General features: G+C 37.9%; 1 protein-coding gene across 1 annotated transcript in view; it reads right to left on the reverse strand.

The window, feature by feature from the left end:
* LOC111142159 (acyl-CoA synthetase short chain family member 3) overlaps positions 1–27,969 on the reverse strand; it is a 153,632-nt gene that overhangs the window by 70,325 nt on the left and 55,338 nt on the right. Inside the window, exons 5-7 of the mRNA XM_022495151.1 lie at positions 25,656–25,796; positions 14,945–15,025; positions 14,770–14,865 (exon numbers count right to left, since the gene is read on the reverse strand). Of these exons, the coding sequence (XP_022350859.1) occupies positions 14,770–14,865; positions 14,945–15,025; positions 25,656–25,796 (318 nt within the window). The remainder of the gene's footprint in view (positions 1–14,769; positions 14,866–14,944; positions 15,026–25,655; positions 25,797–27,969) is intronic.

Consider the following 27,969-nt stretch of genomic DNA (forward strand, 5'->3'; position numbering starts at 1 on the left):
TCCATCATACTAGTAGTAGTAAATGAATTCAGTAACGTCATAGGGTACAAAATTAATACTCAGGTATCAGTGGCGTTTCTATATATTAATAATGAAGTAGCAGAAAGGGAAATTAAGAAAACCACTCCATTCACAATTGCACCAGAAAGAGTAAAATACCTAGGGATGAACTTAACCAAAGAGGTGACAGACCTGTACTCTGGAAACCATAAAACACTGGTGAAAAAAAATGGAAGATGACATGATTCACACTTTAAATATCTTACCGTTTTGTCCATTGTACCTCAATAAAGCTGAATTTAAAAAAGAGAGAGAACTATCCCTTCTGGCTTGGTTCTTGCCCTGCCCTCTCCCGGATCGCTGAGAGTAGACCATATGGGGCCTTATGATGAGGCTACCCTCCAATGAATAAGCCATTGCTTCCACCCAGGTCATAAGAGTCCATCTGTCCCACTAAAAAGATGCTTACCTCTGAAAGTATTAGTGCCAAGTAAACGAAGCAGAGCATTGGAACTGGTAATTCTGCTGAGCTAATGAGGGCCTCTGACATATTTACCACTTCCAGCAGTCACAGAGAGCGTGTATCACTAGGGTAGCTGGTAGCTCGTGGCTTCAAGCAGGAGAGCGCTCACCTCTGAATTCCTCCACGCTGAGGAGCCATCACTGCTAACCATACTCAGAGACAAACTCAGGCTTTCCTTACTCAGAGTGCGCAGTTACACTTTGCTATAAGCAGAGAAATTAAACGGCTTCTTGCTTTTATCACGCTAGCAGATTTCTGCCCAGGAAGTAAAGTGTGGCTATTCTGTATGTATGCTGCAATTCAGCCTGAGGTTGTACAAAGCCTGGCTACTCCACACCATCCAATAATTTACCTAAAATTACCTCCAAACATCCTAATATTTCCCCCATGTTCAAAAACAAAACAAACACAGACCTCCTATGGCATTGCTGACCAATGACACCTTACTTGCAAAAACTCTCTTCAGCTGTTGTCCTCCCAGACCTCCTTCTGAAGCAGCTGGCCCTGCTGATGCCCCCTCTTCTGGAAAGCCCCCTTCCGCTTCACGATACCATCTTTCTGATTCTCCCACTGCCTTGTTAATTTTTCCCTCACAGTTTTTATAGCTTCCCTTTCATAATCTTTACCTCTCTGTACCTTAATCACCTCAGGGACTTAAATTATGAACTCTTCTACATCCTCTAATTCTGAAAGTTCTTCTGAGTTTCGAACTTCACCTTCCTGATACCATACAAATGTCCGAGGAGCAGCTTTAAGATTGACACTACCAAAACTAAAAATACTCTTTCCCCCTCTACAAGCAGGAATGACCACAGTTCAGGGGGTAACCACCATTGTCCTCGCTAAAGACAGCAGAGCTATTCTCAACCTCCTACTGGGCTCTACCTTACGATATCCACCTGACACCCTAATATCCTGCCCTTTCCTTAAAGGTCACTGATACCCTGGTTCTGGCCACTAGCTGGCACTATTCGGTAATTTCCCAATTGTTCATCTCTAAATTACCGGTAGAGAGCCAGAGAACTTTGTTTCAAATCCCAGCTCTGTCAATTGTGTGCCATTGGTAAAGTTACTTAATGTCTCTGATCTTCAGTCTCTACAGCTGTAAATAGGGACTCAAAATATTTATCCCATGGGTGTATAACAGTTATCTATCACCCAACACCCAATCAATGGTAGCTATGATTACTACTGGAACTGCTTCACCCACAGAGCTTTCCCGGTCTACTCTAATTCTAAACTTCCCCTCAGATACTAGTAGACAGATTTTGAGCCAGGGTGGAATCCAAACTGCCACTTACCAGCTATGTAACCTAAGTCAGCTTGTTTAATATCTTTGATACTTATTTAGTTCCATCATCAGAAAATTGCATCAAAACGGGTACAAGAATTAAATGTAGAGTCTTTACCACAGGCAATGGCTCAATGTAATTTCTGAAGAAAGTTTTGTATCTTCTACACCGTGCAAGAAAGTTCTCAGTCAGGTGGTGTTTTGGTTTGTTTCCTTTCTGTCCTTCGCATTCATCTTAGTTCTTTGACTATCTTGTCTGTGTTCAGGACCAGGAGTGTATCTGATATTTATTCTGTTTCCTTATCAACCCCGAGGAAATATTGAGCTCAAAACAGGCACCAGTAAACAGTGTTGATGGACCCATGACAGGAGCTGCACTTGCTTGTTCCAACATAAAACATGGGCACACAGAGAGAAAAGTAAAGTCAGAAATAAATATCTTTGAACAACTAGTCATGTGAGAAATCTAAAAGATGCTGGCATCAGCATTGTAATTTTTTCTGATTGAGAAGTTCAAATTATATAGCCTGAATCAGAGTAATAACTGCGTCACCATTTTTCTCCTTCGGTATATATATAAAAGTACATTGCTGTTATACTAGATTAAAAAGAATAAAGAAGGAAATCATTTTCCATTAGATAAGAGCGGGAGAAGGCTCTGATGTGTGCCTTTGACCGCACTACTTAGCAACATCATGGCTACTAGTCTTCAAAAGAAGCGAATCTCTGTCCTTAAAAAAAAAAAATGGATCATCAAATTCAAGAAAACCAGTTAACATGTGAAATGCAAAATTTTTACAAAAAGAAGACAACTCTATACATGGAAGCAACAGTTACATTTTTAAAATGAAACCCCGAAAGGGATAAGAATTCAGAAGGTCCATGTGTGGAAAAGACATCACAGGATGTCTTCATGGAGACAGCAGGTCCAGTGCATAAAGAAGGTGGTAAGTGCACTGAAAGTACCTGTGGATGGTCTGAAGAGTGTTCAATACAAAAATAATTTGAAATTCATTAAAGTAGTATCCTCAATATTCTCAAACTTTAAGACTTTCAAACCGGAAAATGTTTTGATCCATGTATACAAAGTGATTATAATGATGTCTAAAATATGTGTATGTAGTCCTATTTTACCAATTATACATATATATTGTGATATATTTTTTAAGATTTTATTTATTTGAGAGAGAGAGAGAATGAGAGAGAGAGAGAGAGAGAGCACGTGTATGAGAAGGGGGAGGGTCAGAGGGAGAAGCAAACTCCCTGGCAAGCATGGAGCCCAATGCAGGACTCGATCCCAGGACTCCAGGATCGTGACCTGAGCCGAAAGCAGTTGTTTAACCAACTGAGCCACCCAAGCGCCCCATATATTGTGATATTTTGTGAGGCTTTCAAACTAATTCCATATACATTATTTTATCTGATTCCCATGCAAAAAAGGAAGTGTAGAGCTCATCCTCACACTAATCATTAGAATAGATAAACTCTTCCTTCAGGAAAAGAGGATTCAGTGAGCGATTATCAAGCTGAATATTCTGAAGTCTTCAAAGATATACACAGCTTATAAACTAGTAATGATAAAGCCCATCAAAAAATAGAAGTGAAAGTTTATACATGTTTGGATAATGGTGAGCCATGAAATGTACTGATTTATTCACACATGAAAGGCTTCAGAGCCACTCTTATTTCACTCACCAGTTCTACTCTGAAAGGACAGATCCTTGAGGGGACAGATCACTGGGTTATTGTCCACATATACTACTCATTCTGTTAGGATCGACACATCCCTGTGCATAGATTCCTTTGCCTGGCTCTTAGAAGAGAATTAACATGCTCCAAAGGGAGCTGCCGTTAGTGCTCTGATGACTGCTGCAGAGTTACCAGACTCTGAAGGAAGAAATGTGGACTATTTGAAAATTCAAAAATTCAAGCATTATGCTGGCTGGATTGCATAGGAATGAATGGTTGGTGTTTGTACTGTAGAACTTCATTCTGGGAAAGAGTAAATCCAAATGTTTGGATAATAACAGCAGCTTATTATATCCTGGCAACTATTCTAAGGGCTTTTCATGATTAACCACTTAAATGATACATAAGAAAAGTACTGTTAATATTGATATTTTATAGATGAGGAAACTGAGGTTGAGAGCAGTTAAGCAACTCATCTGAGGCCAAACAATTAATAGGTAAAAATTTCAGGAATCATTCTATGGGAGTCTTTTTCTTTTTTTTTTAAAGATTTTATTTATTTATTTGACAGACAGAGATCACAAGTAGGCAGAGAGGCAGGTAGAGAGAGAGAGAGGGGGAAGCAGGCTCCCTGCTCAGCAGAGAGCCCGATAACGGGGCTCAATCCCAGGACCCTGAGATCATGACCCGAGTGAAGGCAGAGGCTTTAACCCACTGAGCCACCCAGGCGCCCATTCTATGGGAGTCTTAATCTGCTGTGCTTCCTCTCAAACATGAAAATTTTTCAGTAATTTAGAATGAAACCTTCAGTAAATGCATTTTAAGAGTCAGCATCACTTTCTAGGACAATAAACTGAAAGGAATTCCGGAATTAAAAGTTAAAACATATTACCAAATAATATATTTATTCTAGGAAAAGACATAATTGATTTGGAGAAGAGTCACCGAAGTACAGAATGGGGCGAACATGCGTCAATCCTCTAGTTCTAATAATGAAGAAATGGATTCCCGCAGAGGTTGAATTAATTTACTCAAGGTCATATAGGAAGATAAAAGCAAAACAAAATAAATAGCACAGATAATCTGACCATATTCCTATATCACAATTCAGAATCTTAAATCCTCTACTTCTAATTTATCATCTGAGAAGGTGGAATGTACTACATATCTTCAAAGTTAATTGCTGAATTATTAAGAGAGCCATCTGTCCTAGTTTACCTAGTGAGCGTACTAAGAGTTTACTGACATGGCTTGCTGCTCTAAGGTATACAACTTGTGAAAAGCAAACAAGTGTAAAATGAGAGCAAGCTTTCACTCCTTGAGGATCTCCAAAGAGACTGTTACTACGTAGACATGACAACTGCCCTATCAAGATCAAGTACATCAACTAGTTTATGACTTAACGCCAAGTTAAACTGAAGGTGACTAATAACTAACATCCCATGCTAGGCAATAACTTAGCGAAAGAAAAGTAAGCAGCTTGCTTTCTTTCTTTTTTTTTTTTTTTAATTTAAGGTAAAATCCATTTTAGTATATTTTGGTATACTTTGTATATTTTTATATACAAGCAGTTTTATATAATTTTCCTCAGATTTACTGACATATAATTGACAAATAAAAATTGTATGTATTTAATACATACAACTTGGATGTTTTGATACATATATATACACTGTGAATAATCAACACAATCAAGCTAATTAATATATTTATCATCTTACATAGTTAAGATTTTCTTTTTCTTTTGTGTGTGTGTGTTTGTGGGGAGAACACTTGCAAGCTATCCTCTTAGCAAATTTGAAGCATACAATAGAGTATTTTAAACTAAATTAGTCATGTTGCTGTATATTAGATCTCCAGAACTTTTTCATCTTGAGTAACTGAAACTTTGTGCACCTTGGTCAACATCTTTCCATGCAAAAGCAAAGAAACATACATTCTTCTCAAGGGCATTTAAAACATTCTTCAGGGGCCCCTGGGTGGCTCAGTGGGTTAAAGCCTCTGCCTTCAGCTCAGGTCATGATCTCAGGGTCCTGGGATCGAGCCCCGCATCAGGCTCCCGGCTCAGCGGGGAGCCTGCTTCCCCCTCTCTCCCTGTCTGCCTCTCTGCCTACCTGTGATCTCTTTCTCTGTCAAACAAATAAACAAAATCTTTAAAACATTCTTCAGCATAGATCACATGTTAGGCCACAGAACAAGTCTTAACAAATTTTAGAAAAGAAAAATCATTCCAAGTATCTTTTCTGACCACAATGGAATGAAACTACAAATCAATAATAGTAAGAAAAACAATAAAATTCATAAATATGTGGAAACAATACACTCTTGAGTAAACATTGGGTCAATAAGGAAATCAAAAGAAAATTTGAAAAGTATCTCAAGACAAATAAAAATGAAAACACAACATACCAAAACTTAGGGGATGCAAAAGTGATACAAAGACATGAAGTTTATAGCAATAAATCCTGACGTTAAAAAAAGAGAGAAAGATCTAAAAGGAACTAACTTTACATCTCAAGGAACTAGATAAAGAACAACTAAGACCAAAGTTCACAGAAACAAGGAAATAATAAAGACTAGAGAAGAAATAAATCACATAGTTAATAAAAACAATAGAAAACATAACAATTAAGAGGTGTTTGAGAAGATAAAAATTGAATAATCTTTAGGTGTACTCACTAGGAAGAGAGAAGACTCAAATCAGAAAGAGCAGATAATGTAATGGGCACTTCAGAAATAAAAAGGCTCAGGAAGAACTATAATGGGGAGATGTTTGTCAAGTTAGTTGATTTCTTGCTTAGCCACACTGCTGTCATTACAGAAGCCTGGGTTCCACTGTATCATGTAATTGAAATGTGTGCACAAGATACACATTGTCCATTAGTACCCAAGCAAAGACAAGAATAAAGAGGGCCCAGCCAGCTTTCTTTACCTTGAGAAGTAGTGTTGGGTTTTGATTCTGCAGATGACAGGCTTTTTGTTAAAGGGGACAAATACAAAACAGAAGAAAGAAGCCAGAAAGCATCTCTGAGTATAACCATCATTTACCAACACATACACATACCAGATACACACATACCAGGTTGCTAAATTTGTTTCTACCTTCAGGTTCCTAGATTAAAGTGTTGCTTGTTTCATTTCTACTCTGACAACACTGCTGTACCAAATAGGTCTTGGTCTGTATGTTATTGGGGTTAGGTCTATTGGAATCAGCTCCATTAATAAAGTAAATTTCCAAAAAGTCACTGCTTATTTTCTTCCTCTCAAAAATAAGGACTGAATTGTTCAGAATTGGTTTACATGTTTTAACTGGTCAGTCTAAACTGTGAGTTTATAGAGTTTCTAGAGTTGCTTACTTCAAATGCATCCAATTCAATGAATAACAGTAAATCTTTGCTTATTAAAAAAATAAAGCCTATTATTTAAGTTGTTCATGAAATTCTCTGGTAAAGATAACTAGAATTACATAGTCCTTCATAATAGAAAATAGTCTTGACTTACAAAATCAAGTTGTTGTTTTGTTTTTTTCTTTTTCTGATCTTCATCCAGGCATTTATTTAACAAATATTTATTAGAACCAAACATATGTCAAGAGCAAAGCTAAGGACACCTATTACTGATTACATGCATATTCCAGGTTTTTGTGTATTTCTCAACTGGCATTGGACCAAAATTTAAGAGACATAATGCTTATGTCATAAATGACTATATGTGAGATATATGTATTAATGCATATATGTGTGTGTGTGTGTGTGTGTGTGTGTGTGTGTGTGTGTATCTTAAAGATTTTATTTATTTGAGAAAGAGAGAGAAAGAGAAGCAGACTCCCCAGTGAGCAGGAAGCCCAATGCGGGGCTCAATTCCAGGACCCAGCAATCATGACCCTAGTCAGAGCCAGATGCTTAACCAACTGAGCCAACCAGGTGCCTCTATACTTAAAAAAAAAAAAAAAAAAAAAAAAAAAGGCTAGTAGCTGAGAATTGATGGTGAGAAAACACTACAATAATCTATTTCTTCTCAGACTTTAGAGCAGACAGGGGCAAACAAGCAAATCAAAGGGGCCTACAAACTAACATGAAACAGGATCTGGGACCCAAGCCAGCGGGGGAAGCCTAAGGTGCTAACGAGAGAGGACAAGATTTGACCTAGTCAGAGAGGTCAAGGAGGGCTTCCGTGAGGAGGAGACACTTGAGCTGAGGAATATATTTCAGGCAACAAATGGGCAAAAACCTATAGCAGGAAAGAGCATTATAAAACTTCCGGAAAACAGGAGCAGGCTGTGTCTTAGAAGGGAAGAGAGAGATCCAACAACCTTCAAGGGTTGAGGAGCCAAGAGTGATTAGGACTGAAAATGCCCATTAGCATTTGGAAAAATAGAGATATCCAGGGAAATTATCAAAAGCTGCTATAATGGGATGATGGCGACAGATGCCAACAGGGGAGGACTGTGGAGGAAAGTAAGCCTTCCAAGATGAAGAAAGTGTTCTAACTGCAAGGGGATAAGGGAATTGAGAATTTTTGTGGAATTTGTTGTTGTTGTTGTTTGTTTTAATGAAAGAAACAGAAATGTGTTACAAATTTGGTAACTACTGGGAAGCTAAAGCCAAAGCAGAAAACCAGGATTTCCAATGTTCCCGCCCTGCACATGCAGAGCTGTGTATCCTCCACAGCAGAAACGAAAATCGTATTTTCCACTTGAAGAGTTCCTGTTGGAACACACATTGTTTCAGTTCAGGTGGGTGATTCTCAACATATTCAGAAGTTAAACTGATTTTCCAACTTAGAGATAGCCCTTTTTGAGTTTTTTCAGCCAATGCAGTTATAGTATGTATTAAATTCCAGAATATTAAAAAAATGATCTTTGCTGAGAAAAAGGATTCATTCATTATTCATTCATAAAATATCATGAACCACTTACATGCAATAAGAGAGATGTTTTATGAACTCTAGATGACTTGGGCACATAATGAACTAGTACTTCAGAACATCAATTTTTGTTAAATCAAAATTCATCATTATATAAGAATATCATCACACTCACCAATTCACTATCTACCTTATAGCTCTGAAATGCTGTAATTCATTAAAAATGAAAATAGGGCACCTGGGTGGCTCAGTGGGTTAAAGCCTCTGCCTTCGGCTCAGGTCACGATCTCAGGGTTCTGGGATCGAGCCCTGCATCGGGCTCTCTGCTCAGCAGGGAGCCTGCTTCCCTTCCTCTCTCTCTGCCTGCCTCTTTGCCTACTTTCGATCTCTGCCTGTCAAATAAATAAATAAAATCTTTAAAATAAATAAATAAATAAATATGAAAATAAAACTTTGAACATACTGAGCTGTATATCACTTTATTTCTCTTTAGAAAAGGTCCATGAGTGATCTGTTATATTATTCTATTCACTATGAAAAGAATGTATTTTTAATTTTTAGTGGGAGATTTTAACTTCCTAAATAAAAAAACACTTACCAGATAAAAATAAAATAAGATTAATTTGATAATGCACCTAAAATTAGGGGACAAAGGGGGACGATCATTTTGTGGAGGTTAATAAATGTTTTTTTCACTTGCTGGACTGGTGACAAGTCAGAACTCATTTTCAGTTTATTTTAGTTTTATTTTAATTAATCGAGCAAGTAAGTTTTTTCTCTGTATTGTGCAGCTCAAGTTGTCAACTAATCCCTTGACAAATGGTTCATTTACACAACAAATTTTACCTACCACCTGGAAGGCCCTGTGCAAAGCACAGGGTGGTGGGGCGGGGGGGGGGGGGGGGGGGTGGTTTACAGAAATGACAAACATCTCCTGTCTTCAGAGTTTCCCGCATCACAGCACTGAATCTGCAAGGTCAGAGAAATCGAAATGGTATAACAGAAGCACAGAGAACACCTCCATTGGCCTGAGGAAAAGCAAAGGAAATACCAGAGAGGAGATGATATTTAACTTGATCCCTTAAGAAAAAGGACCACTTTGCAACATGATGAGAAAAGTGGAATTTCACTAGGAGAAATAACTCAATCTGTGTCAGATCTGCTCATATAAATGCCCGTATTATAGGATTTGTAAGTGGGAAGCTGAGTCGGAGGCCAGGAATCAGAGATAAGACTTGAAACACAGTCAAAAGTAGATGACGATCCATCACTTGGATCAGGCAAATGAGTTTGAATTATGTTATTTAAGAGACAAGCGTTCTTTGGAGGCTTATTTTTTTTTTAATTTTTGAATTAAACTTTTTATACGAGATAATTGTAGATTCACATGAAAACAGACCATGCACCCTTCACCCAGTATTCTGCAGTGCTAACAGCTTGCAAAACTGTAGTTGATCATCACAGTTGGGATATTGGTATAGTCAAGACACAGAACAGTTCCACTCCTTAAGGATCCCTCATGATGCCCTTCAGAGTCACAGGTGTCCGTTGTTTGTATACAGAATTACAGTTCCTATCTGTGTGTTCTTCTTGTACCCTGATACCTCATTGAACTCACTTGTTCATTATGACTTTTTCAGATGTTCTATAATTTTCTACATAGATAATCACGCAGCCTCAAAAAGAAACATTTTTTTTCTTCCTTTCTAAAATGTTTTTCTGGGGGCGCCTGGGTGGCTCAGTGGGTTAAAATGTTTTTCTGTTTCCAGGACTACGTTGAATAGAGGGAGAGAGTGAGCCTCCTTGCCTTGGTCCAGATGCAAGAAGTATTAAGCCTTTTATCATTAAGAACTGGCCATTGGCCATTCCTTTAGGGGAGGACTATGGGGACAATTTCTCTGAAGTTTTTCTTCATCTTGAGAATGTCCTTATTACTTCTTTATTCTCAAAGTATATTTTGATGGACATAGGATTCTGGACTGATAATTCCTTTCTTCCCACACTTGAAAAATGTGTCACTTTCCTCTGGCCTCCGAAGAAAGACCCTGTCATTCAAATGGTTTTCCCAGGATGCCTGGGAGGCTCAGCTGGCTTCAGCAGCTGACTCTTGATTGCAGCTCAGGTCAAGATCTCAGAGTCCTGGGATGGAGTCCCGAGTTAGGCTCTGTGGTAAGTCTGCTTGAGAATTTTCTCTCTCCCTCTGCCCCCACCCCACACTCACATACACTCTCTCTCTCAATAAATAAATCTTAAAAAAACAAAAACAAAAACAAATGGCTTTCCCCCATAGGGAAGGTATCCTTTCTTTCTCCCAAGTCTCAAGATGACTTTTTGTCTTTAGCTTTCAAGAAGTTTATGGTGTGTGTGTGTGTGTGTGTGTGTGTGTGTGTACACACGCGCACGTACATGTGTGTTTCCATAGATTAACCATTTGGAAGTTTACCCAGTTCCTTGAATCGAAAGATGCATGTTTTTGGCTAAACTTAAAAAGCTGAAAATTTTCTTTCTTTTCTTTTTTTTCAGTGCTTTTTCGGCCCCTCCCTTCCTCCTCCCCTTTCATGACTCTGATGTCAAAAACGCTAGATCTTGTGTTATCATTCCACATGTCCCTGAGGCTCTGCTAATTTTTCTTTTCAGCTATTCTCTTCTCTTGTTCAGACTGGTAATTTCTGTTGTTCTTCCAGTTCACTGATTCTTTCCTCTGCCTCCTTCATTCTCGTATTGAGGCCATCCATTGGGCTTTTATTTTTTTTAATTTATTATTGAATTATAGGTGACATACAATGTGTTATATTAGCTTCAGGTGTACAACACAGTGATCTGACAAGTTTATACATGACATGATCCTTACCACGAGAAGTGCACTCATGTACCATCTGTCATGATACATTATTGAATTATTATTGACTATATTCCTTATGTTGTACTTTCCATCTCTGTGACTTATTTCTTTGACAACTGGAAGTCTGTACCTCTAAATCCCCTTCACCTATTTCACCCACCCCATCCAATGAGTTTTAATTTTGGTTATTGTAATTTTCTTCCATATGGCTGCCCTTTATAATTTCTATACCTTTATTGTGACCTTCTATTTTTCCATTTCTCTCAAGAATGTTCAAATATCATATGGAAGCACTTTTATCATGCCTCCTTTAAAATCTTTGTCAGATAATTCTAACATCTCTGCCATCTCAGTGTTGGTCTCTATCAATTTTTTTTTTCATCAGCTTGAGGTCACTCTAGTTCTTGAAATGAGGGGTAATTTTTTTTTTCATCAAAGCTTGGATATTGTATATATTATAATAGGAGACTGGCTCATGTTGACCTCTTTCATTGCAGATGGCTTTACTTTAATTTCACTCCATTGAGGAAGGAACAGGAAGGGTTAGAAATCCAGATACTTCATTTGGCCTCCACTGATATCCAACTGGGAGAATGCTTCTCACTGCTGCTGGCTGGGTTCCACTTCCAACAGTGGGCTTCCACTGATAACTCCCTGATCGGGGGAGGTAAATGTGCCCTGTTACTGCTCCCTGCATGGCCTCCTCTGAAAACCACCCCAATAGGGAGTAAGAGGGGTACCTCATTATTGGTGGGAGGAGGTCTAAGTCCAGACTCCTATGGGCTTATCTGTCATTGCAAGTTTGAGGGGTCCTCATTACTACTAGGCAGGGATAGAAGTCTTGGCTCCCTAGTCAAACTTCTCTGACACCCTACGGGAAGATGGAGGGTTACTGTTCCTCCTTACAGCTCGACAAATGCAGAAGTCTAAACTCAGCTTTTGGTAGTGGTGGGTGGCGGGGAGAGACAGCATGGATCTTTCTGTGGTGTTTTCCTAGAGTAGAGCCATCTAAAGTTTTGTGTTTTACTTAGGTTGTCCCTTTCCTACTCCTTTGGCTTAAGAGATTGTGTTTCTTTTTTCCTTTTCTCTCTCTCTCTCTTTCTCTCTCTCTGTGTTTGGTTTAGTTTTTGGGTTAGTTTTTTTGTTGTTATCATTGGCATTTCTGTGTTGCCAGGTTTTTCAGCAGAAATCTACAATATACGCAGAAAAAATAAAACCCGGGGTCTTAGCACCATGTTGATCCTTGGGTCCCAAGATCCCTAAAACCAGTTTCCCTTCTTCTGTCCACCTTTCTGTCTTTTCATGTTCTAGACATGCTTGTGACTTTTAGTTCTAATTGGAAGGAGGAATAGAGAAAAGTATGTCATTTTCATCTTTGCAAAAGCAGAACTCAATCCTTTGAAGGATATTAGGCAACAAGTTCTATGTTGGCTTTTGCATTTTAGACAGATAATTATAAGTGGGGAAAGCTCAGAAATTGGAGGTAGAATAGAGGTATCCTTGAAGGGCATTTAAAGGCAGAAACACCTGTTAGAACGTGCTATAGACTAATTATCAGATGATAACCTGAAATATACAACTGGAGAGCACAGGTGCAAGTCAGATCAGAAGCCAAACACAGAATATGTATCAGTCAATGACATACTTCTGCACGTTGGCTGAATATCAGCTTTGAATATATGGCAGGAGGCAGGGAAGAGAGAGAACACTTTTGATAGGTACTAAAACATATATTCAACAAAGTATAATGAGTGATAGGGCGTGATATGTAAAGATCATGAAATCTGAATCACTTCTTAATTCTTAGTTTCGAGGACTGGGTAGATTCAGGTAAAATTAACAAAACTACAGAGTACATGGAAAGCACGTGAAAAGAAAATGAGTTTTGCAGGGAAGCATGGAGATGGTGAGTTCAGTTCACGTCATCTTGACCATAAGGTGTGTACACACCATCCAAAGATGGGCTACCAGTAAGCTGGTGCTCATCAGGAAGCTCTGATATAGACAGGAGTAGTTGGAAACCTTGGGATTGTACTACTCAAAATTAGTACTACTCAAATCCAACTGCAGGAAGATTACCCCCAAAATATAAGCAGAATGAGAAAAGAAGACTAAGAATAACACCCTTATAAACCCTAATGTTTAGGACCAAAACAAGAGAAACTGAGAGAGGAAAGGAGGTCAAGCTGTCTGAGAGAGGGAAGAACAGAGAAGTGGAGCTCAATGTGGTTGCATGAGAATTCATTGCGTTTAGGGTATGCTATGCACTGTGCTGCAAGACTGGTTTTGGAGGGTCTCACGCTGTACTAGATATAAACGGATAATATCAAAGCAGTATGCTCGGCTCAGTGATCAGTGATAGACATATGCTCAGGGGGCAGCTGGAACCACAGAAAAGGCACGAAACAAAACCAAAGGCTGTATGAGGAAACTGAAAAGATGGTAACATCTAAGCAGAGTCTTCAAGCATAGTAGGAATTAACCAGTTAAGGAAAGACACAGGAAAAGTTATGCCAGAAAGAAGAAACAGTACAACAGCAAGAGGGCATGGAGCTCAAGAGGAGAGAGAATTACTTGCAGGAAACAAGCGTGCTGATGCACTGAGAGAGTGAAAAGAAAATCAGACTGAAGACCTTTTGACTTGGTCATTTATGAAGTCAATGTTGACCTCTGCTGCAGTAGATTCTAGGAAGTGATGTCGACAGGAATTGCACCACAGTGGGATAAAAAAGCAGCTAGAAGAATATGAAATTCACACAGTATGGATTTGGTACTTTTTTCAAGGAGCCTGGCGGAGAATAAAATAAAGATGGGATAGCTAGAAGTGGGCAAAGGTCTAAAAAGCTTTGTTTTATTATCAGAAAGAATAGAAGATGTTTACACAGTGTATTAAAGAAACCAGAGTTCAGATAAAGGGTTTTAGAATGTAGTTATTATATTTAATCTTTTACATAAAAATACTTATCAAGTATCTACTCTTCTTGAGCACATCATTCCAGGATAAAGACAAACAACTGAGCCCCTATTATTTGTTTCAAATAAACTAAAAAAATAATAAAAGGCTGACGGTAAATGTACAAGAACAATATATTCTCCAGCTCTAAAGGCAGCCTAATACTTTCAAATATAAATACTTAGAATGGCACCTTCAGCTCTGTTGCGTTTATGTTACCCATACCACAGTTCATTATAAGTATTCAGTGTGGAGGTTTATTTTGTTTACTTCAAAGGGAATGATTATTTTTAAAAAACCCTTTTATTCTATTGCAATAACTTTAGTACAATACTTTCTAGAAATCCTTTCGGGATAGACATCAAGCTGATTAGTATATGTTTTTCATAAAATAACTTTTACTGGTTTTAGTCACAATTTAAATGGTGGCTATTATTTTCTGTGTCCCTTTCTCTTTTTGACATCATATTTTTAACTGGAAGAATATATAAAAAAAAGTCTCCTGCCCCCGATCCAAATTTTTCTGTTCCCACTTAGACACTATTTCTTTAAAAGTTTCAGTAAAAAATAATTATCTTTAGGTGGTATTAATTTCATTTTATTACCTCATACAGAACTGTTGTGTTCCCATGTAGAAGGGGTCCATAACAGATATAGGAATGTCCAACAACCCAGCCTAAGTCAGAGGCTGCCCACCACACCTAAAAAATAAGAAATAATAAAATACATACATGTTCACCAGGGAAATGTGCTGTATCATGAATTTAAAACCATGATTACCTCTCCAGGTTTAAGTCCATAGATAGAAGACATCGTCCAGTTTAGCATCACAGCGTATCCCCCAGTGGGTCTCACGACACCCTGAAGGACAGAAAACGTGAAGTTAACATCACCAACCAATGGGTCCAAAGATTCTTTGCTTTCACATTATCCATCTTAAAGAGTTCCTGTTTAAATTATTTTTTTAAAGATTTTATTTATTTATTTGACAGAGAGAGAGAGATCACAAGGAGGCAGAGAGGAAGGCAGAGAGAGAGGGGGAAGTGGGCTCCCCGCTGAGCAGAGAGCCCGATGTAGGGCTCGATCCCAGAACCCTGGGATCATGACCTGAGCCGAAGGCAGAGGCTTTAACCCACTGAGCCACCCAGGCGCCCCTGTTTAAATTATTTTATATTCTATTAACTACATACAACTTTGGCTTTCATATAATTGTATTTACATAAATATTTATTTGGCTCCCTCAATCATAAACACAGAAAAATTTGTCTCTATCGGTATACTTATAGAATCCTTTCTCACAGACCAGTCATGACTTTCTAAAGAAAATTTAATGACCTCACAGAATCACATGAAATAAATATTTTTTCCAGGGTAACATATATTAACAACATTACATTTACAGATATTTTTCCTGAACAAAAATGGAAACTCTCGGGTGCTTGGGTGGCTCAGTTGATTAAGTAATGGCCTTTGGCTCGGGTCATGATCCTGGAATCCCGGGATCAAGTCCCAAATTCAGGGTCCCTGCTCAGCGTGGAGTCTGCTTCTCCCACTGACCCTACCCTCCTCAAGCTCTCTCTCTCTGTGTCCTTCCCTAATAAATAAATAAAATCTTTTTAAAAAAATAAAAAATGGGGACGCCTGGGTGGCTCAGTTGGTTAAGCAGCTGCCTTCGGCTCAGGTCATGATCCCAGTGTCCTGGGATCGAGTCCCACATCGGGCTCCTTGCTCAGCAGGGAGCCTGCTTCTCCCTCTGCCTGCCATTCTTGCTCTGTCTGCCTGTGCTTGCTCTCTCTCCCTCTCTCTCTCTCTCTCTGACAAATAAATAAATAAAAATCTTTATTAAAAAAAATAAAAAATAAAAAATGGAAACTCAAAATCAAGTGCACAGAAAAGTCAAAGGTAATTGTGTCCTTCAAACACAGGCTAACGTAAGGATGGCTATCCCTTAATATTATTACATAATAACAGGATGCTCAGAGGAAACAAAGTCATATTCTAACAGGAGCCTCATTACAATGCTATACTGGGGATTGTGCTAGTATAGTATTAAAGCTAAACAATTCTTTAATGATGAATTCTGCAATTCTGACAAAGCAATCCTCCTGGGTGGGATCTAAGGCTGACAGATTTGCCTTATTTTGCACGTGGGGCAAAAAGTAGGGATTGCTACATCACAGTATTACAGCTTTCATGGGCCAGTTTCTAGCAGCTTTCCATGATATGGAACATATTCAACTTTCATACAAGATTAATATTTGAACACTGGCAAAAGAGTCACCATAAATAAAAGCTGATGATAAATTTAATAATTGCATTTATTGCTTCACTATAAACATTAATCAACATTGGCTTAAGAAGGCTTAACCATGTGAATATTCAGAATGATCACGTGAATGCTTGCTAAAAAACAAGCTATATTTCACTCACATGAACTTTGAAGCTTCTTTTAGAAGAGCAATTATTATTACTCTGTGCAGAAAATAATTACTGTACCTAAAGGCAAACATGGCCCTAATTAATACATGTACTACCAGTTGGAACTTTCTGGCATAACTCAGAAGCTTTAACATGCGTACGTGAATCAGAAAAATGAAAAACAAACTGACTTTCCATTAGTTACTAAAGTTGCTGCTCTCCTCAGGTACCACTAATAAAACAGAGGTATCCAGCTGTAGAACACATTTTATCTACGTGCGAAACACCTGGTCTCTTGGCGAATGTCTCACGCAGCTTCCTTGGCATCTCACAGCTACTTTCTATGTTGCATGACATGGTTAGCATGCAGCTGGCTCTCTCCATCAACACTGGAGTATTAGAAATCCTTAGTCCCTGCCAGTAGGTTTCCACATACATTCTCCCATGCAAACTGAGCAGCAGTTCTTTTCTTGGGATATTCTGTTCTGTCCTCCATGAACTTCACTCATTAGTTTGTTTTATTGAGATCTTTCTTATGATTCAATACCTTAAGGAATTTGATAGTCATCAACTTGCAAATTTTTTATTCATTTTGTAGAGAGGAAAAAGTGAAGCTTTTTTTCATGGATAATATGCTATCTGTATACTGTGGTAGACAGTGATAAGTAATGTCAGTAATGATTTCATTTAATATGTTTCAGAATTTTCTCTCCATCTACCAGTCCCTGCATTTAGAGCTCATTGTTATCAATAATTCTAAGTATTACTATAACTGGGTACATTTTTAGATTATACAGTATAGAAGGTAAGATGAATCCACTGAGAATGATAAAAAGGAAGAAAAGGCAAGAAAAAAACATAAATGAGTAGTAATTCATTTGTAAAACTAAAAAGATAACTTAAAGGAATAAGCTATCAAATTTCTATTTAACTCCCAAGTAGACTTTATCCTATACCCTTCTTTAGAGGATATTACCTGATGCTCCTTTCTCCAGAAAATGGTGAGTGCATCCATTTGATGCCAAAAAAAGTGGGACTTAAAAATGAGACCATGCATGATTAAGCATTTAAAATTAAAAAGTATCTATAATTTAATTTAGGATCTTATTAACAAAAATATTTCCTTAGTTCTAGCAATTATTGCTTTTTATTTTTCCCCATGCTAATACCACCCAAAAGCTACAAATGTCAAAACGACTAAACGTTGCCATCAAAGATTCTTATGAAAAACAATTAAAATGGAGCTAATAGAGAGAGAAAAGCCATGGTGTCTGTTTTTCATTGGTCATTGGTATCCACTTATTTTTATTTTTTTAAGGATGAGTATAAAAATTTCTGTTAAGTATTATTTTACCATTCATTAATCTAGGTAATAGATCTGAAACTTGGTCTTTGCCTCCAAAATATTTGGGTAATAGTTATCAATTTTCGGAGTATTTGATATGGTGCAGGAAAAAAAAACCTGCATAATTCCATTCTACATCTTCATGTAGATCTTTCATAGAAAGTTTAAAAGTAAAATAAAAGTGAAAAGATTAGGTTGAAAAAGAGAATTTCTTTATTGTAATATTAATATGTGACTAAAAAATAAGATGATAAAGCTTTTTCATTTGTTTCTTATTTGTAATCACATTTTCCAGGTAATGATAATTAAAATGTAAGAGAAACGTTGTTCAGCCAATGAAAACACATAAATCATGCTCAAAAACGAAATCATTATATTCTAATAATCAAAATAAATCAGAAAATAAAAACTCTTTTAAAACATATTTAAGGAGGGTGCCTGGGTGGCTCAGTCAGTTAAGTGTCTGCCTTTGGTTCAGGTCATGATCCCAGGGTCCTGGGATCGAGTCCTGCATTGGGCTCCCTGCTCGGCGGAGAGCCTGCTTCTCCCTCTGCCTCTGCTGCTCCCTCTGATTGTGCTCTCCCTCTCTGTCAAATATATAAATAAAATCTTTTCTAAAAAAAGAACATATTTGAGGAGCGCCTAGGTGGCTCAGTTGGTTAAGCATCTGCCTTCAGCTCAGGTCATGATCCCAGCGTTCTCGGATGGAGTCCTGCATCTGGCTCCTTGCTCAACGGAGAGCCTGCTTCTTCCTCTGCCTGACTCTCCCTCTGATTGCATGCTCTCTCTCGCTCTCTCCCCCCCTCAGTCTTGCTCTCTCTCTGACAAATAAATAAAATCATTTAAAAAAAATTTGAAATCTTGAGTATGAGGTAAAAATACTTAATGTCAGCACTTACTCCTAAAACACAAGCATGCTGCATTTTACTCTTTTGAATATCTGTTATTACTTTCCTTATGTACTTATACTTATGTAATTATACTCTACCTACCTTAAAAATAAAAACATTGGGTGAACTAATATATTGTCAGAAAAGCCCTGTAACCTGCCAAAATACTGTTCTGGTATTTGTAGTATTAGCCATAACACTTAAAGTCTTCTGAGGAACTTGAAAGACTTCCAGATGGGAATAACACTCTACACCCTAAATAAAGACATGAAAGTGAATTCTATCTCAGAAATGCAAAAGGGGGGCACCTGGGTGGCTCACTGGGTTAAAGCCTCTGCCTTCGGCTCAGGTCATCCCAGGGCCGTGGGATCGAGCCCACATCGGGCTCTCTGCTCAGTAGGGAGCCTGCTTCCCTCTCTCTCTCTCTCTCTCTCTGCCTGCCTCTCTGCCTGTTGTCTGACAGATCTCTGTCTGTCAAATAAATAAATAAAATCTTAAAAAAAAAATGCAAAAGGAGACAACATAAAGGGGCTTTTTAAAACATGCAAAACGATGACAGTAACATTACATGTTTAATATATATAAGCATTTTAAAACTTCAATCCACACAGGTAAAATTAAAGGATGGTTATTAGTCACCCATGAATAGGACCACAGAATCATCACAGATGGTCCTTATAATTTCCAGCTTAATGAGCTGCCTTTGAAAACAAGGAAAACCCCAAAATATCATGAATGGGGCCATTAAAGTAAAACATAAAATAGGAAAGAAAACATGTCAGCATCAAGTGTGGTATGCAGTTTGTGTTGCCACACTTAGGAAAAATACACAACAGTATGGGTTTTACCAGAAGAAGAAGACTGAGTATGATAAGATTGAGAGCTTAGGATTCTTCATCCTAAAAATGTGGTGTTTTTTTTTTTCTTAGTTGATCTATAGAAATCTGAAAAGCAAATCTTAAAATATTCAAGTAAGAGAAGTTTGGAGTACTCAACAAAACTTCATACTTTCTAAGTTGATACCCTCTGTCATCTTACTCTGCAACAGGCTTATGAAAAACAAATCTGCATAGTTACGTCCATACGTATTTATTCACACATATATGTGTAAATATATACGTTTATGTGTGTGCTCATGCATGTTCCAATTTGGCCTGACAAGTTGAGGGAAAAAAAGAAGAAAGGGTAAAGAAATATTTTACCTAAGTAAAAGAAATCCATTATGAGATGATTGGGATTAAGTGAATTGAGAAATAAAAGATACAGTTCTGATTACTTAAAAAATCCAACAGATCAACAATAATCTGGTTCTTGTAATGGCTTTATAGTTGATATCCCCTCTTTCTAGAATGAACCACCACCCCCACCTCTTCCCTGAACCTGGTTAGCTCCTACTTCATCACAGAAGTACTTAAAAACATCATGAAAGTGCCACTTCGTCTAAGAAGTTGTCCCCAGTCCCACAGTTAAGTGTCTCTCCTGATTCTTCCCTGGCTCCCAGGCCAGCAAACATCTTTGAAGTGACCAGCCTGACCGAGGGCTATGTCTTTCCCCCTATCCTGAGAATGGCTCTTCATCTTCAGCAGGGTCACTGCCATGGACTAGGCATGTAGTCGATTTGTTGACTGAATATGTGAACATTGAGTGAATAAGCACATGTAAGAAAAATACAATTCTTGTTTTAAATAGTCTTCTTTGTTCAGGAGAAAGCTTTGAAACTTGTAGAATTTAGTGAATCTTATTAGCAGAAATGGGATGGTTCCATTTGGGACAGTGCATCAAACATAAAGTCTCTTGCTACAGGCTTTCAGATGTCTCTGAAGCTGCCTCTACGGAGGACATTTAGCAGCAATATAATTTTTATTGATCTGAACAACTGTGAGATAAGAGGCAAAGGTATAGTGAGTTCAGCATTTTAACTGTACCACAGATTTAAAAAAAAAAAAAAGTTCACTGCTTTTTTTATTTGACTTTCTCCTGTTTTTTTGTTCTAGGGTAGGAAATATGAATGTCACCTAATATGTAGGAATAAAGGTGACATAAATTCTGTAAATGCACATCAGGACCAAAAGCCTACCACTTTCCCCTCTTTTTTGTTCGTTTGCTTCTTTCTTGTCTTTTTTCAAAATTTTTATTATATTCAGTTAGCCAGCATATAGTACATCATTAGCTTTTGATATAGTGTTCAATGATTCCTTAGTTGCGTATAACACCCAGTGCTTATCAGAGTCCAGCATCTCTCATGGTTTGTCTCCCTCTCTGATTTCTTCCCATTCAATTTTCCCTCCTTTCCTTTGCGGTCCTCTGCATTATTCCTTACGTTCCACATATGAGTGAAGCCATATGATAATTGTCTTTCTCCGCTTGACTTATTTCACTTAGCATTACCCCCTCCAGTTCCATCCATGTTGATGCAAATGGTGGGTGTTCATTCTTTCTGATGGCTGACTAATACTCCATTGTATATGTGGACCACATCTTCTTTATCCATTCAGCTTCCTTGCTGCTTGCTTGCTTGTTCTTTCTCCTCTTGAAGTCCTCTTGACATGCAATATTGTATTAGTTTCATGTGTACAACATAGTGATTCAATATTCATGTACATTAGGAAGTGATCACCATGATAAATCTAGCTACTATTTGTCACCACACAAAGTTGTTACATATTATTAACCATATTCCTTATAGTCTATACATTGTATCCCTGTCTTACTTATTTCTTAACTAGAAGATGATACCTCTTTATCCCCATCTCCTATTTTGCCCATCTCTTCTGCCCCTCTTCTCTGGCAACAATCTGATTGTCCTCTGTATCCACAGGTCTGTTTCTGTTTTGTATTGTTTCGTTTTTTAGATTTCACATATAAGTGAATTCATACCGTATGTTTTCCTCTGCCTGACTTCTTTCACTTAGCATGACGTCCTCTCATGGTTTCAATCCTTTCAACCCTTTCTGTCCTTTGCTTTCCTTCCTCTTTTCTCCTGCTCTCCTTTTCTGCTTTGACACTGAACTTTTTTGTTCCTTCTGCATGTGCACGTATGTGATGATCACTGTCCCTTCACGATACCAAGCTGGAAGAAGATACCTATAACCATCACTAAATCTCCCCTTCCCCAAAGGACCTCCCCCCCATCCAGATGAGGGATTCTTCCATCGTGCAGTACTCTGAAGTACCCTGAACACAGGTACCCGAACTGAAGAGGCTAGAGGCGCACAACACCGCAGAAATGTATGTAGAGCAGCTCAGTTGTGGCTGCTGGAATATTTACAGCAGCTGACAGATTAACCTCTCCTGCAGCAACCTGACAAATCCAGGGTTGGCAGATGCAGAGATGCAAATACACCCTAAATATATCTGCAACTTCTAACCAAAGAACAGATTGCCTTATGTGTGTCTTCGATGTGCCTATGAGAAATGAGTATTTTTAAGCAGAATATTTTTTATGGGCTCACAACATTATTTTTCCTCATGAAGATCAAAGATTGAGAGAACAAATTATAGGATGACATGAAATTTATGCTTAAGCGCTTCATAAATGTATGTGTGCTCATCTTTCCTATACTTCTATTCTGGGAATCCAAATATTAAAATTTCAGATCCCATTAATCCTGATTATACCTACCGAGAGTGAAATGAGAATCTTATGAATAAAGAGGAGTCTGGGAACTAACTAGAGAAGTAAAAGATCATTTAACAAATATTCTGAGGATTTACCATGGCCCAGTTTTTAGGATGGTGACACAGTGGAGTCAAAGATGTGTGAAATATATTCTAAGAACTCTGAGAACATGCAGTGTTACGAAGATAAGCAAACAAAAACTAGCAGGGATAAGGTAGAATAAAATGAGTGGCATAAAGATTTGTTGACAGTGTATAATTTCAATACAATTGAAATTCTAAAGTGCACTAGAGGGATGAAGGAAATAGTTCTGAGGGACCTTGAGAGACAACTTTTTCTTGCCCTTCTGCATGCCTTAATTTGCAAAACCTCCACACCCCATGCTTAAACACCAGAACTCTACATTGAAGACCGACAAAGGTCTGTCAACCCAGATGCACTTCTTGGACCCAGACCTTCACCTCCGACACCTCACTAGGCATCTCCACATTAACATCCCATAGAGGCATCATACTCAATGTGTTTCCAAACTCCCAGTTTCTCCTGCCCTAAACCACCTCCTGTGTTTAGTAAATATTCAAAACCATTCTCCTGTGTTCTCGGTGTCAAATCTTGGACCCGTCCTCTGACTCACTATCTTTGAACAAAATCTGATTTCTCTTAATTAAGTGTGCTACCCTAAGTCCTAAAAGCCTAAAAATGAAACTCCTTGCCTCCATTTTGTGTACTTGTTTGACTTCCCAGCAAAATGCTGCAAAGGCTTACCTTCCTTCATACTCTTCTCTCCCACTTAAGTAACATTAGTGTCCTCCATTCCTTATATACAGAATATAACCTAAACTTCTTATACAGAATATAACCTAAACTTCTTGGCTAAATTTTAAGAGTCTGGCCCCTGCCTATATATTCAGTCATTTCTCCTCTTCGCTTGTGCCACATGCACTAGCCATCTTGGAAACTTCCATGCACACTCCTTCCTTTGTGTATGCTAACCCTTTCTGCCTATAATACCCTTCTTTCAGTGATGGCACTCTATGAAGAAGTTTTATTCATCCTTCAGATGTCATTTTATAAGAGCTTTCTTTGACCACTCTTTGGTGGAACAGCTGTCCGGCTCTTCCCACCACTGGGTCCCATTACCCTTCTTTATTTTTCTTCATAACATTTTTCACATATTCCATAGCTCTTTGTTTCATGCATAGGTCCTGGCTATACTTCTAAAAAGAGAGCCAGACCCATATTTGGGTTCTCAGTCATATTTGCTGAATTTATTGACTGTAATCCTCCAGACACTATTCAATCTCATCTTTTCCCTGAGAGAGAGAGAGTGCTGTCCTTTTAGAACAAGGATCACAGTCTATCTTGTACCACCTGCATTCATATACATTACAACCCACCAAACTGAAGGGACTGTGGTTCACTCCTATCTTCTGGCACAGAAGGAACACTCAATACACATATGTTGAATGGAGCTGAATTCGACATACTGATCTATCATCTGAAATAGATTATCTTTAGGATGGTACAATAGGAAGAAAAGAAGAATGACTGAATCTTTAAACGATCTTCAGTTTGGGCATCTAGGACTCCAAGGAGAAGTTCTTGACCCAGACAAAACCTGGGAAAGCTAGGATCCTTCTTTATTTGGAACCAGGAACCTCCACTTTCCAAATTTGATGCTGTATACATTACTGTCATTCTACCACACTGGCTGAGTCTGTTCTGAGTTGCCGACAAGCTCCTCTTCTCTTCCTGCTATAAAGATGCTCATCCAGGCCATGGTGAAGGTCAGGGTAATTTAAAATCTTGAAGTGTCACAAAGGTTTTTATAAGAATCCTTCAGGCTTATAGGAGCTAAAGTGATTTTTGGAGGGTTCTTTTTTATTTAGTTAGGTTATACTGTGTTTTCAGGGTCAGGGGTTTCCTCTCATGTTGATACTTTTCTATTAGATTATAACTTTCTGAATCCCCTTGTATTTTACGGCCAAACATTCAGTTAGCCTCTGGATGGCTGGTGCATAATGCATAATTGCAAAAGGTGGAGGATTAAAGTTTAGGTGCAGAAGATCATTCGGACCTCTGAACAAGGCATACTCATCAACATGAAGGAATATTTTTCAGATGACCAGAGTTGTTACAGAAATCCTAAGAGTTTGATTCTACAATGACACAAATATATTTATGTATACACATTTACTTATTTATTTATGCACTCCACAAAAATTTGTTAAGTACATACAAAGCACAACAGGAGACTAAAATATAATAAAACACGGTCTCTGTCCTCAGAGAGAATATATTCCCTACCAAATGCTTCCTTTTTTACAAGCAAGTGAGTTTTTTATGGCACATCTTAATTTTTCTTTTTAAAAACTAATCAAATGGAACAACTATTTTAAGACTATTAACAAATTATATTCTCAGAGCTCTGATGCTACAGAAATCAAATATTAATAAAGAGGCCACTATTCTCCAGGATGCAAGTGATCGTGAAAGTCCCTTGCCCCACTAAAATTTTATGATTCAATGACTACTGAACTCCTTAATGAAAATGAATAGGGAGATGACACTGTCAGCTTTTATGAAGTTCTATGAAGAAACGGTATTAGTTGGAGATACAGGCAAAAGTGATATTTATTTGTTATCTGACACCTTCAAAAATATTGATGCTTCTAACTTTGTTTTGTGAAAACATCTTTCATGTAAGCAGATTCAAAAATCCTTGGATGTCTTCAGTGCTGCAAATCGCACAGTTCAATACTCTGGATAAATTGCATGCTGTTGAAACTGTCTAGGTCAATTCTCAAACTTGCATTTAAAGCAAAGAATTAAATTCCCTTAGATCAAAAATCAATTCCCTACTCTACAAAAGTTATATCTCAGTTTAGAAAATAAAAATATTTAATTTAAAACACAGTTTTATAAAACTGTATTAAACCCACTGACATTTGATCAAATATCCATTCATCTTAATAGCTTACTAAAGCAATGGCAACTTGCTGATATATGTGAAGATTCTGGAAGAGACTGGGCCAGATCGTTTGACATTAAGTATAATTAATATTTTTCAAGATTTAAACACAACATTCCTTTAAGATATAAAGTACCCAAGCCTAGTCCTCCAGGTACAGTCTGCATTTTCAGTCAGTCATCAAACATTCTCAGTGGACAGGAAATCTTGGCCACTGCACAGATACTTATCCCTGAGAGCACGAATACCTTGGGCAGCCCCGTTGTTCCGGACGTGTAAAGAATATACAGCGGGTGTTCCGAAAGAACGGGAACACAGTCATGTGACTGTGCTTTGGCCATCTCCTCATCCCAGTCAAGGTCACGACCTGGAGCCAAAGGAACTGTCTCCTACATAGGAAGTATACAGGAACATGCAGTGAACAAAGGACGTTACATCAGAACAATGGCAACTGACTAAATCTACCTACATTAGTCTGAGTATCTGACTCAAAATCTAGGCCTAGATAGCATTAAATATCAGATTTATGACTACATATTTCAGGGTCATGAGTTAAAAATATTCCTAAAAAGTTTGATGTTGGCTTCCACTGAACTGACCAAAGAAACTGTTTTATTCTAATCTAAGGATAGCCTTAAGAAATCCAAGGGGATGCAGTCATGTTTTCATCAACAGAGCTTAACCAACAGAGGTTCATGTTTTCCATAAACATATGTATAGTATTAACTTTATAAACCCATATCTATTTTTCTAACTTTTTTTTCTTTTATTTTGGAACTAAAGTCTTCATAATGAAATGTCAACTAACCCATTAAAATGTTTCTTTATACAACGGCAATTTAGAACTAATACTGTGGCCGTTCTTTCCAAATGAGAAAATATTAAATCATTTTCAGGAGTAGGGAGATATCCACTTTTGCTTTTTCAAGAACAAAAATTCGTTTTGAAAATTAATGAGCATATGTGACATATCTAAAATGTTACCCAATTTTCCCTCCACCTTAGTCATCCAATAATATGGTAGAAATGTTTTCTTTTTTGTTCCTCGAACCAAGCTCTGTGTTGTAAACTTCATGGTAATAGAGTAACGAATTAGAGACAATTAAAAGAGATTAGACCTCTTTACTTAAAATACTGCCAATAAAACGAGCCAGCTAGATAAGGAGTAAGGAAGTGGCTTATGGAAAAATTATTCTAATGGGGAGTCACAGCTATTTAAGTAGAATTAAGATTCAGTACACGTCTGATTATTTTCTGAAATGTTAACTAAGCTCCAGATGACACGTCAGGAAGTTTACATTTGGTGAATGATTAGTTTAGGCCCAGGTGAGGCTACCCATTCCTCCATGAAAGCTGGTAAGATCCACCCACTAAAGAGCCTATGTAACCATTCTCTTCATCAAGGCAATTCCCCAGTGAAGCCCAGAGACCCTGAGGGATTGAGAAAAGCTGAGTCATTTCCAACTTTTCAGGATCCTTAATAATCAGGTTGCAAATACGGTCGTATATTTAAATGAGTACATTTACAAAATAACACTTCAATCTAATATCACAAATACAATGTCTTTGTGAATAAACACATTATAGGTAACAATCAGAGCAGAATTTCATAAAAGTGAAGTTTAAGGCCCAATTAGCTTCTCTGGCCTCACTCTGATAGACCCTGAATATGCCAATAAGAGAGATAAAAATAATTCACTGTCACCAGATTGTATATTTCCATTTGTTTTTATGAATCAGAGAAACACAACTAATTTCAAATTACCAAGCCTTTGACATTACAATAACAGACCCATAAAAAGAAATTCTCACACTGCATAATGAAAAATGTCAATGGAACAATCACAAAAAATTATTACAGATCAAATGAAATGAGGAGTGAATGAATGAATGAATGAATGAATTCTTCAGGCTAAGAAAATCCTTTACAGGCACATGTAAAGAAGACTGGGCAAAAGGCAGGGAGGGAAAAGTCAGCATTAGCTTTTACATAGATACTTTTACTTGTATAGACACGTCCTAGTAGCGTTCTTGAAAGGCAGTACTGGCCGAGCACCAGAGCTAACTGATGTGATGCTGTTATTCTGTCATCGCTTGCTTGAGGCTTAGGACTGGCAGCCTGGTTTTTACCTCCTTTGGCAAAAATGCAATCCTGGTTAATGAGACATACCACCGGGCCTCATAATCTGTGTCTCTAAACTGGAGGCAAAGCCAGTCCACTGGGTTTAATTACTAACTAAACAGCAGGACTACTATAAAGGACAAGAGACAACCAAAGCCATCATCAAAGATAAAGAAGATTCAAAATAGAGGGAAGTGTCTCAAGAAAAAGGGAAAGAGAGAGAGGGTGAGCCCGTTACAGAAAGGAAGGATGGAGGAGGGAATCTCTACCCACGAAAAGGAAAGAGAAGAGATGTGCATTCGAAAAATATGAATAGGAAACTTGCATGTCCATTTCCAGTGTGTTTGTAAAGTAAAAGAAGTAGCGTATATCTTCTTGATTAAAAGTCATTGAACCAAAGTTCAAATCTTGGCACCACTTATCAGCTGTGACTGTGGGCT

The sequence above is a fragment of the Enhydra lutris genome, unplaced genomic scaffold, assembly GCF_002288905.1.
Source record: "Enhydra lutris kenyoni isolate GAN:26980312 unplaced genomic scaffold, ASM228890v2 scaffoldscaffold7, whole genome shotgun sequence".
Lineage (NCBI taxonomy): Eukaryota > Metazoa > Chordata > Mammalia > Carnivora > Mustelidae > Enhydra > Enhydra lutris.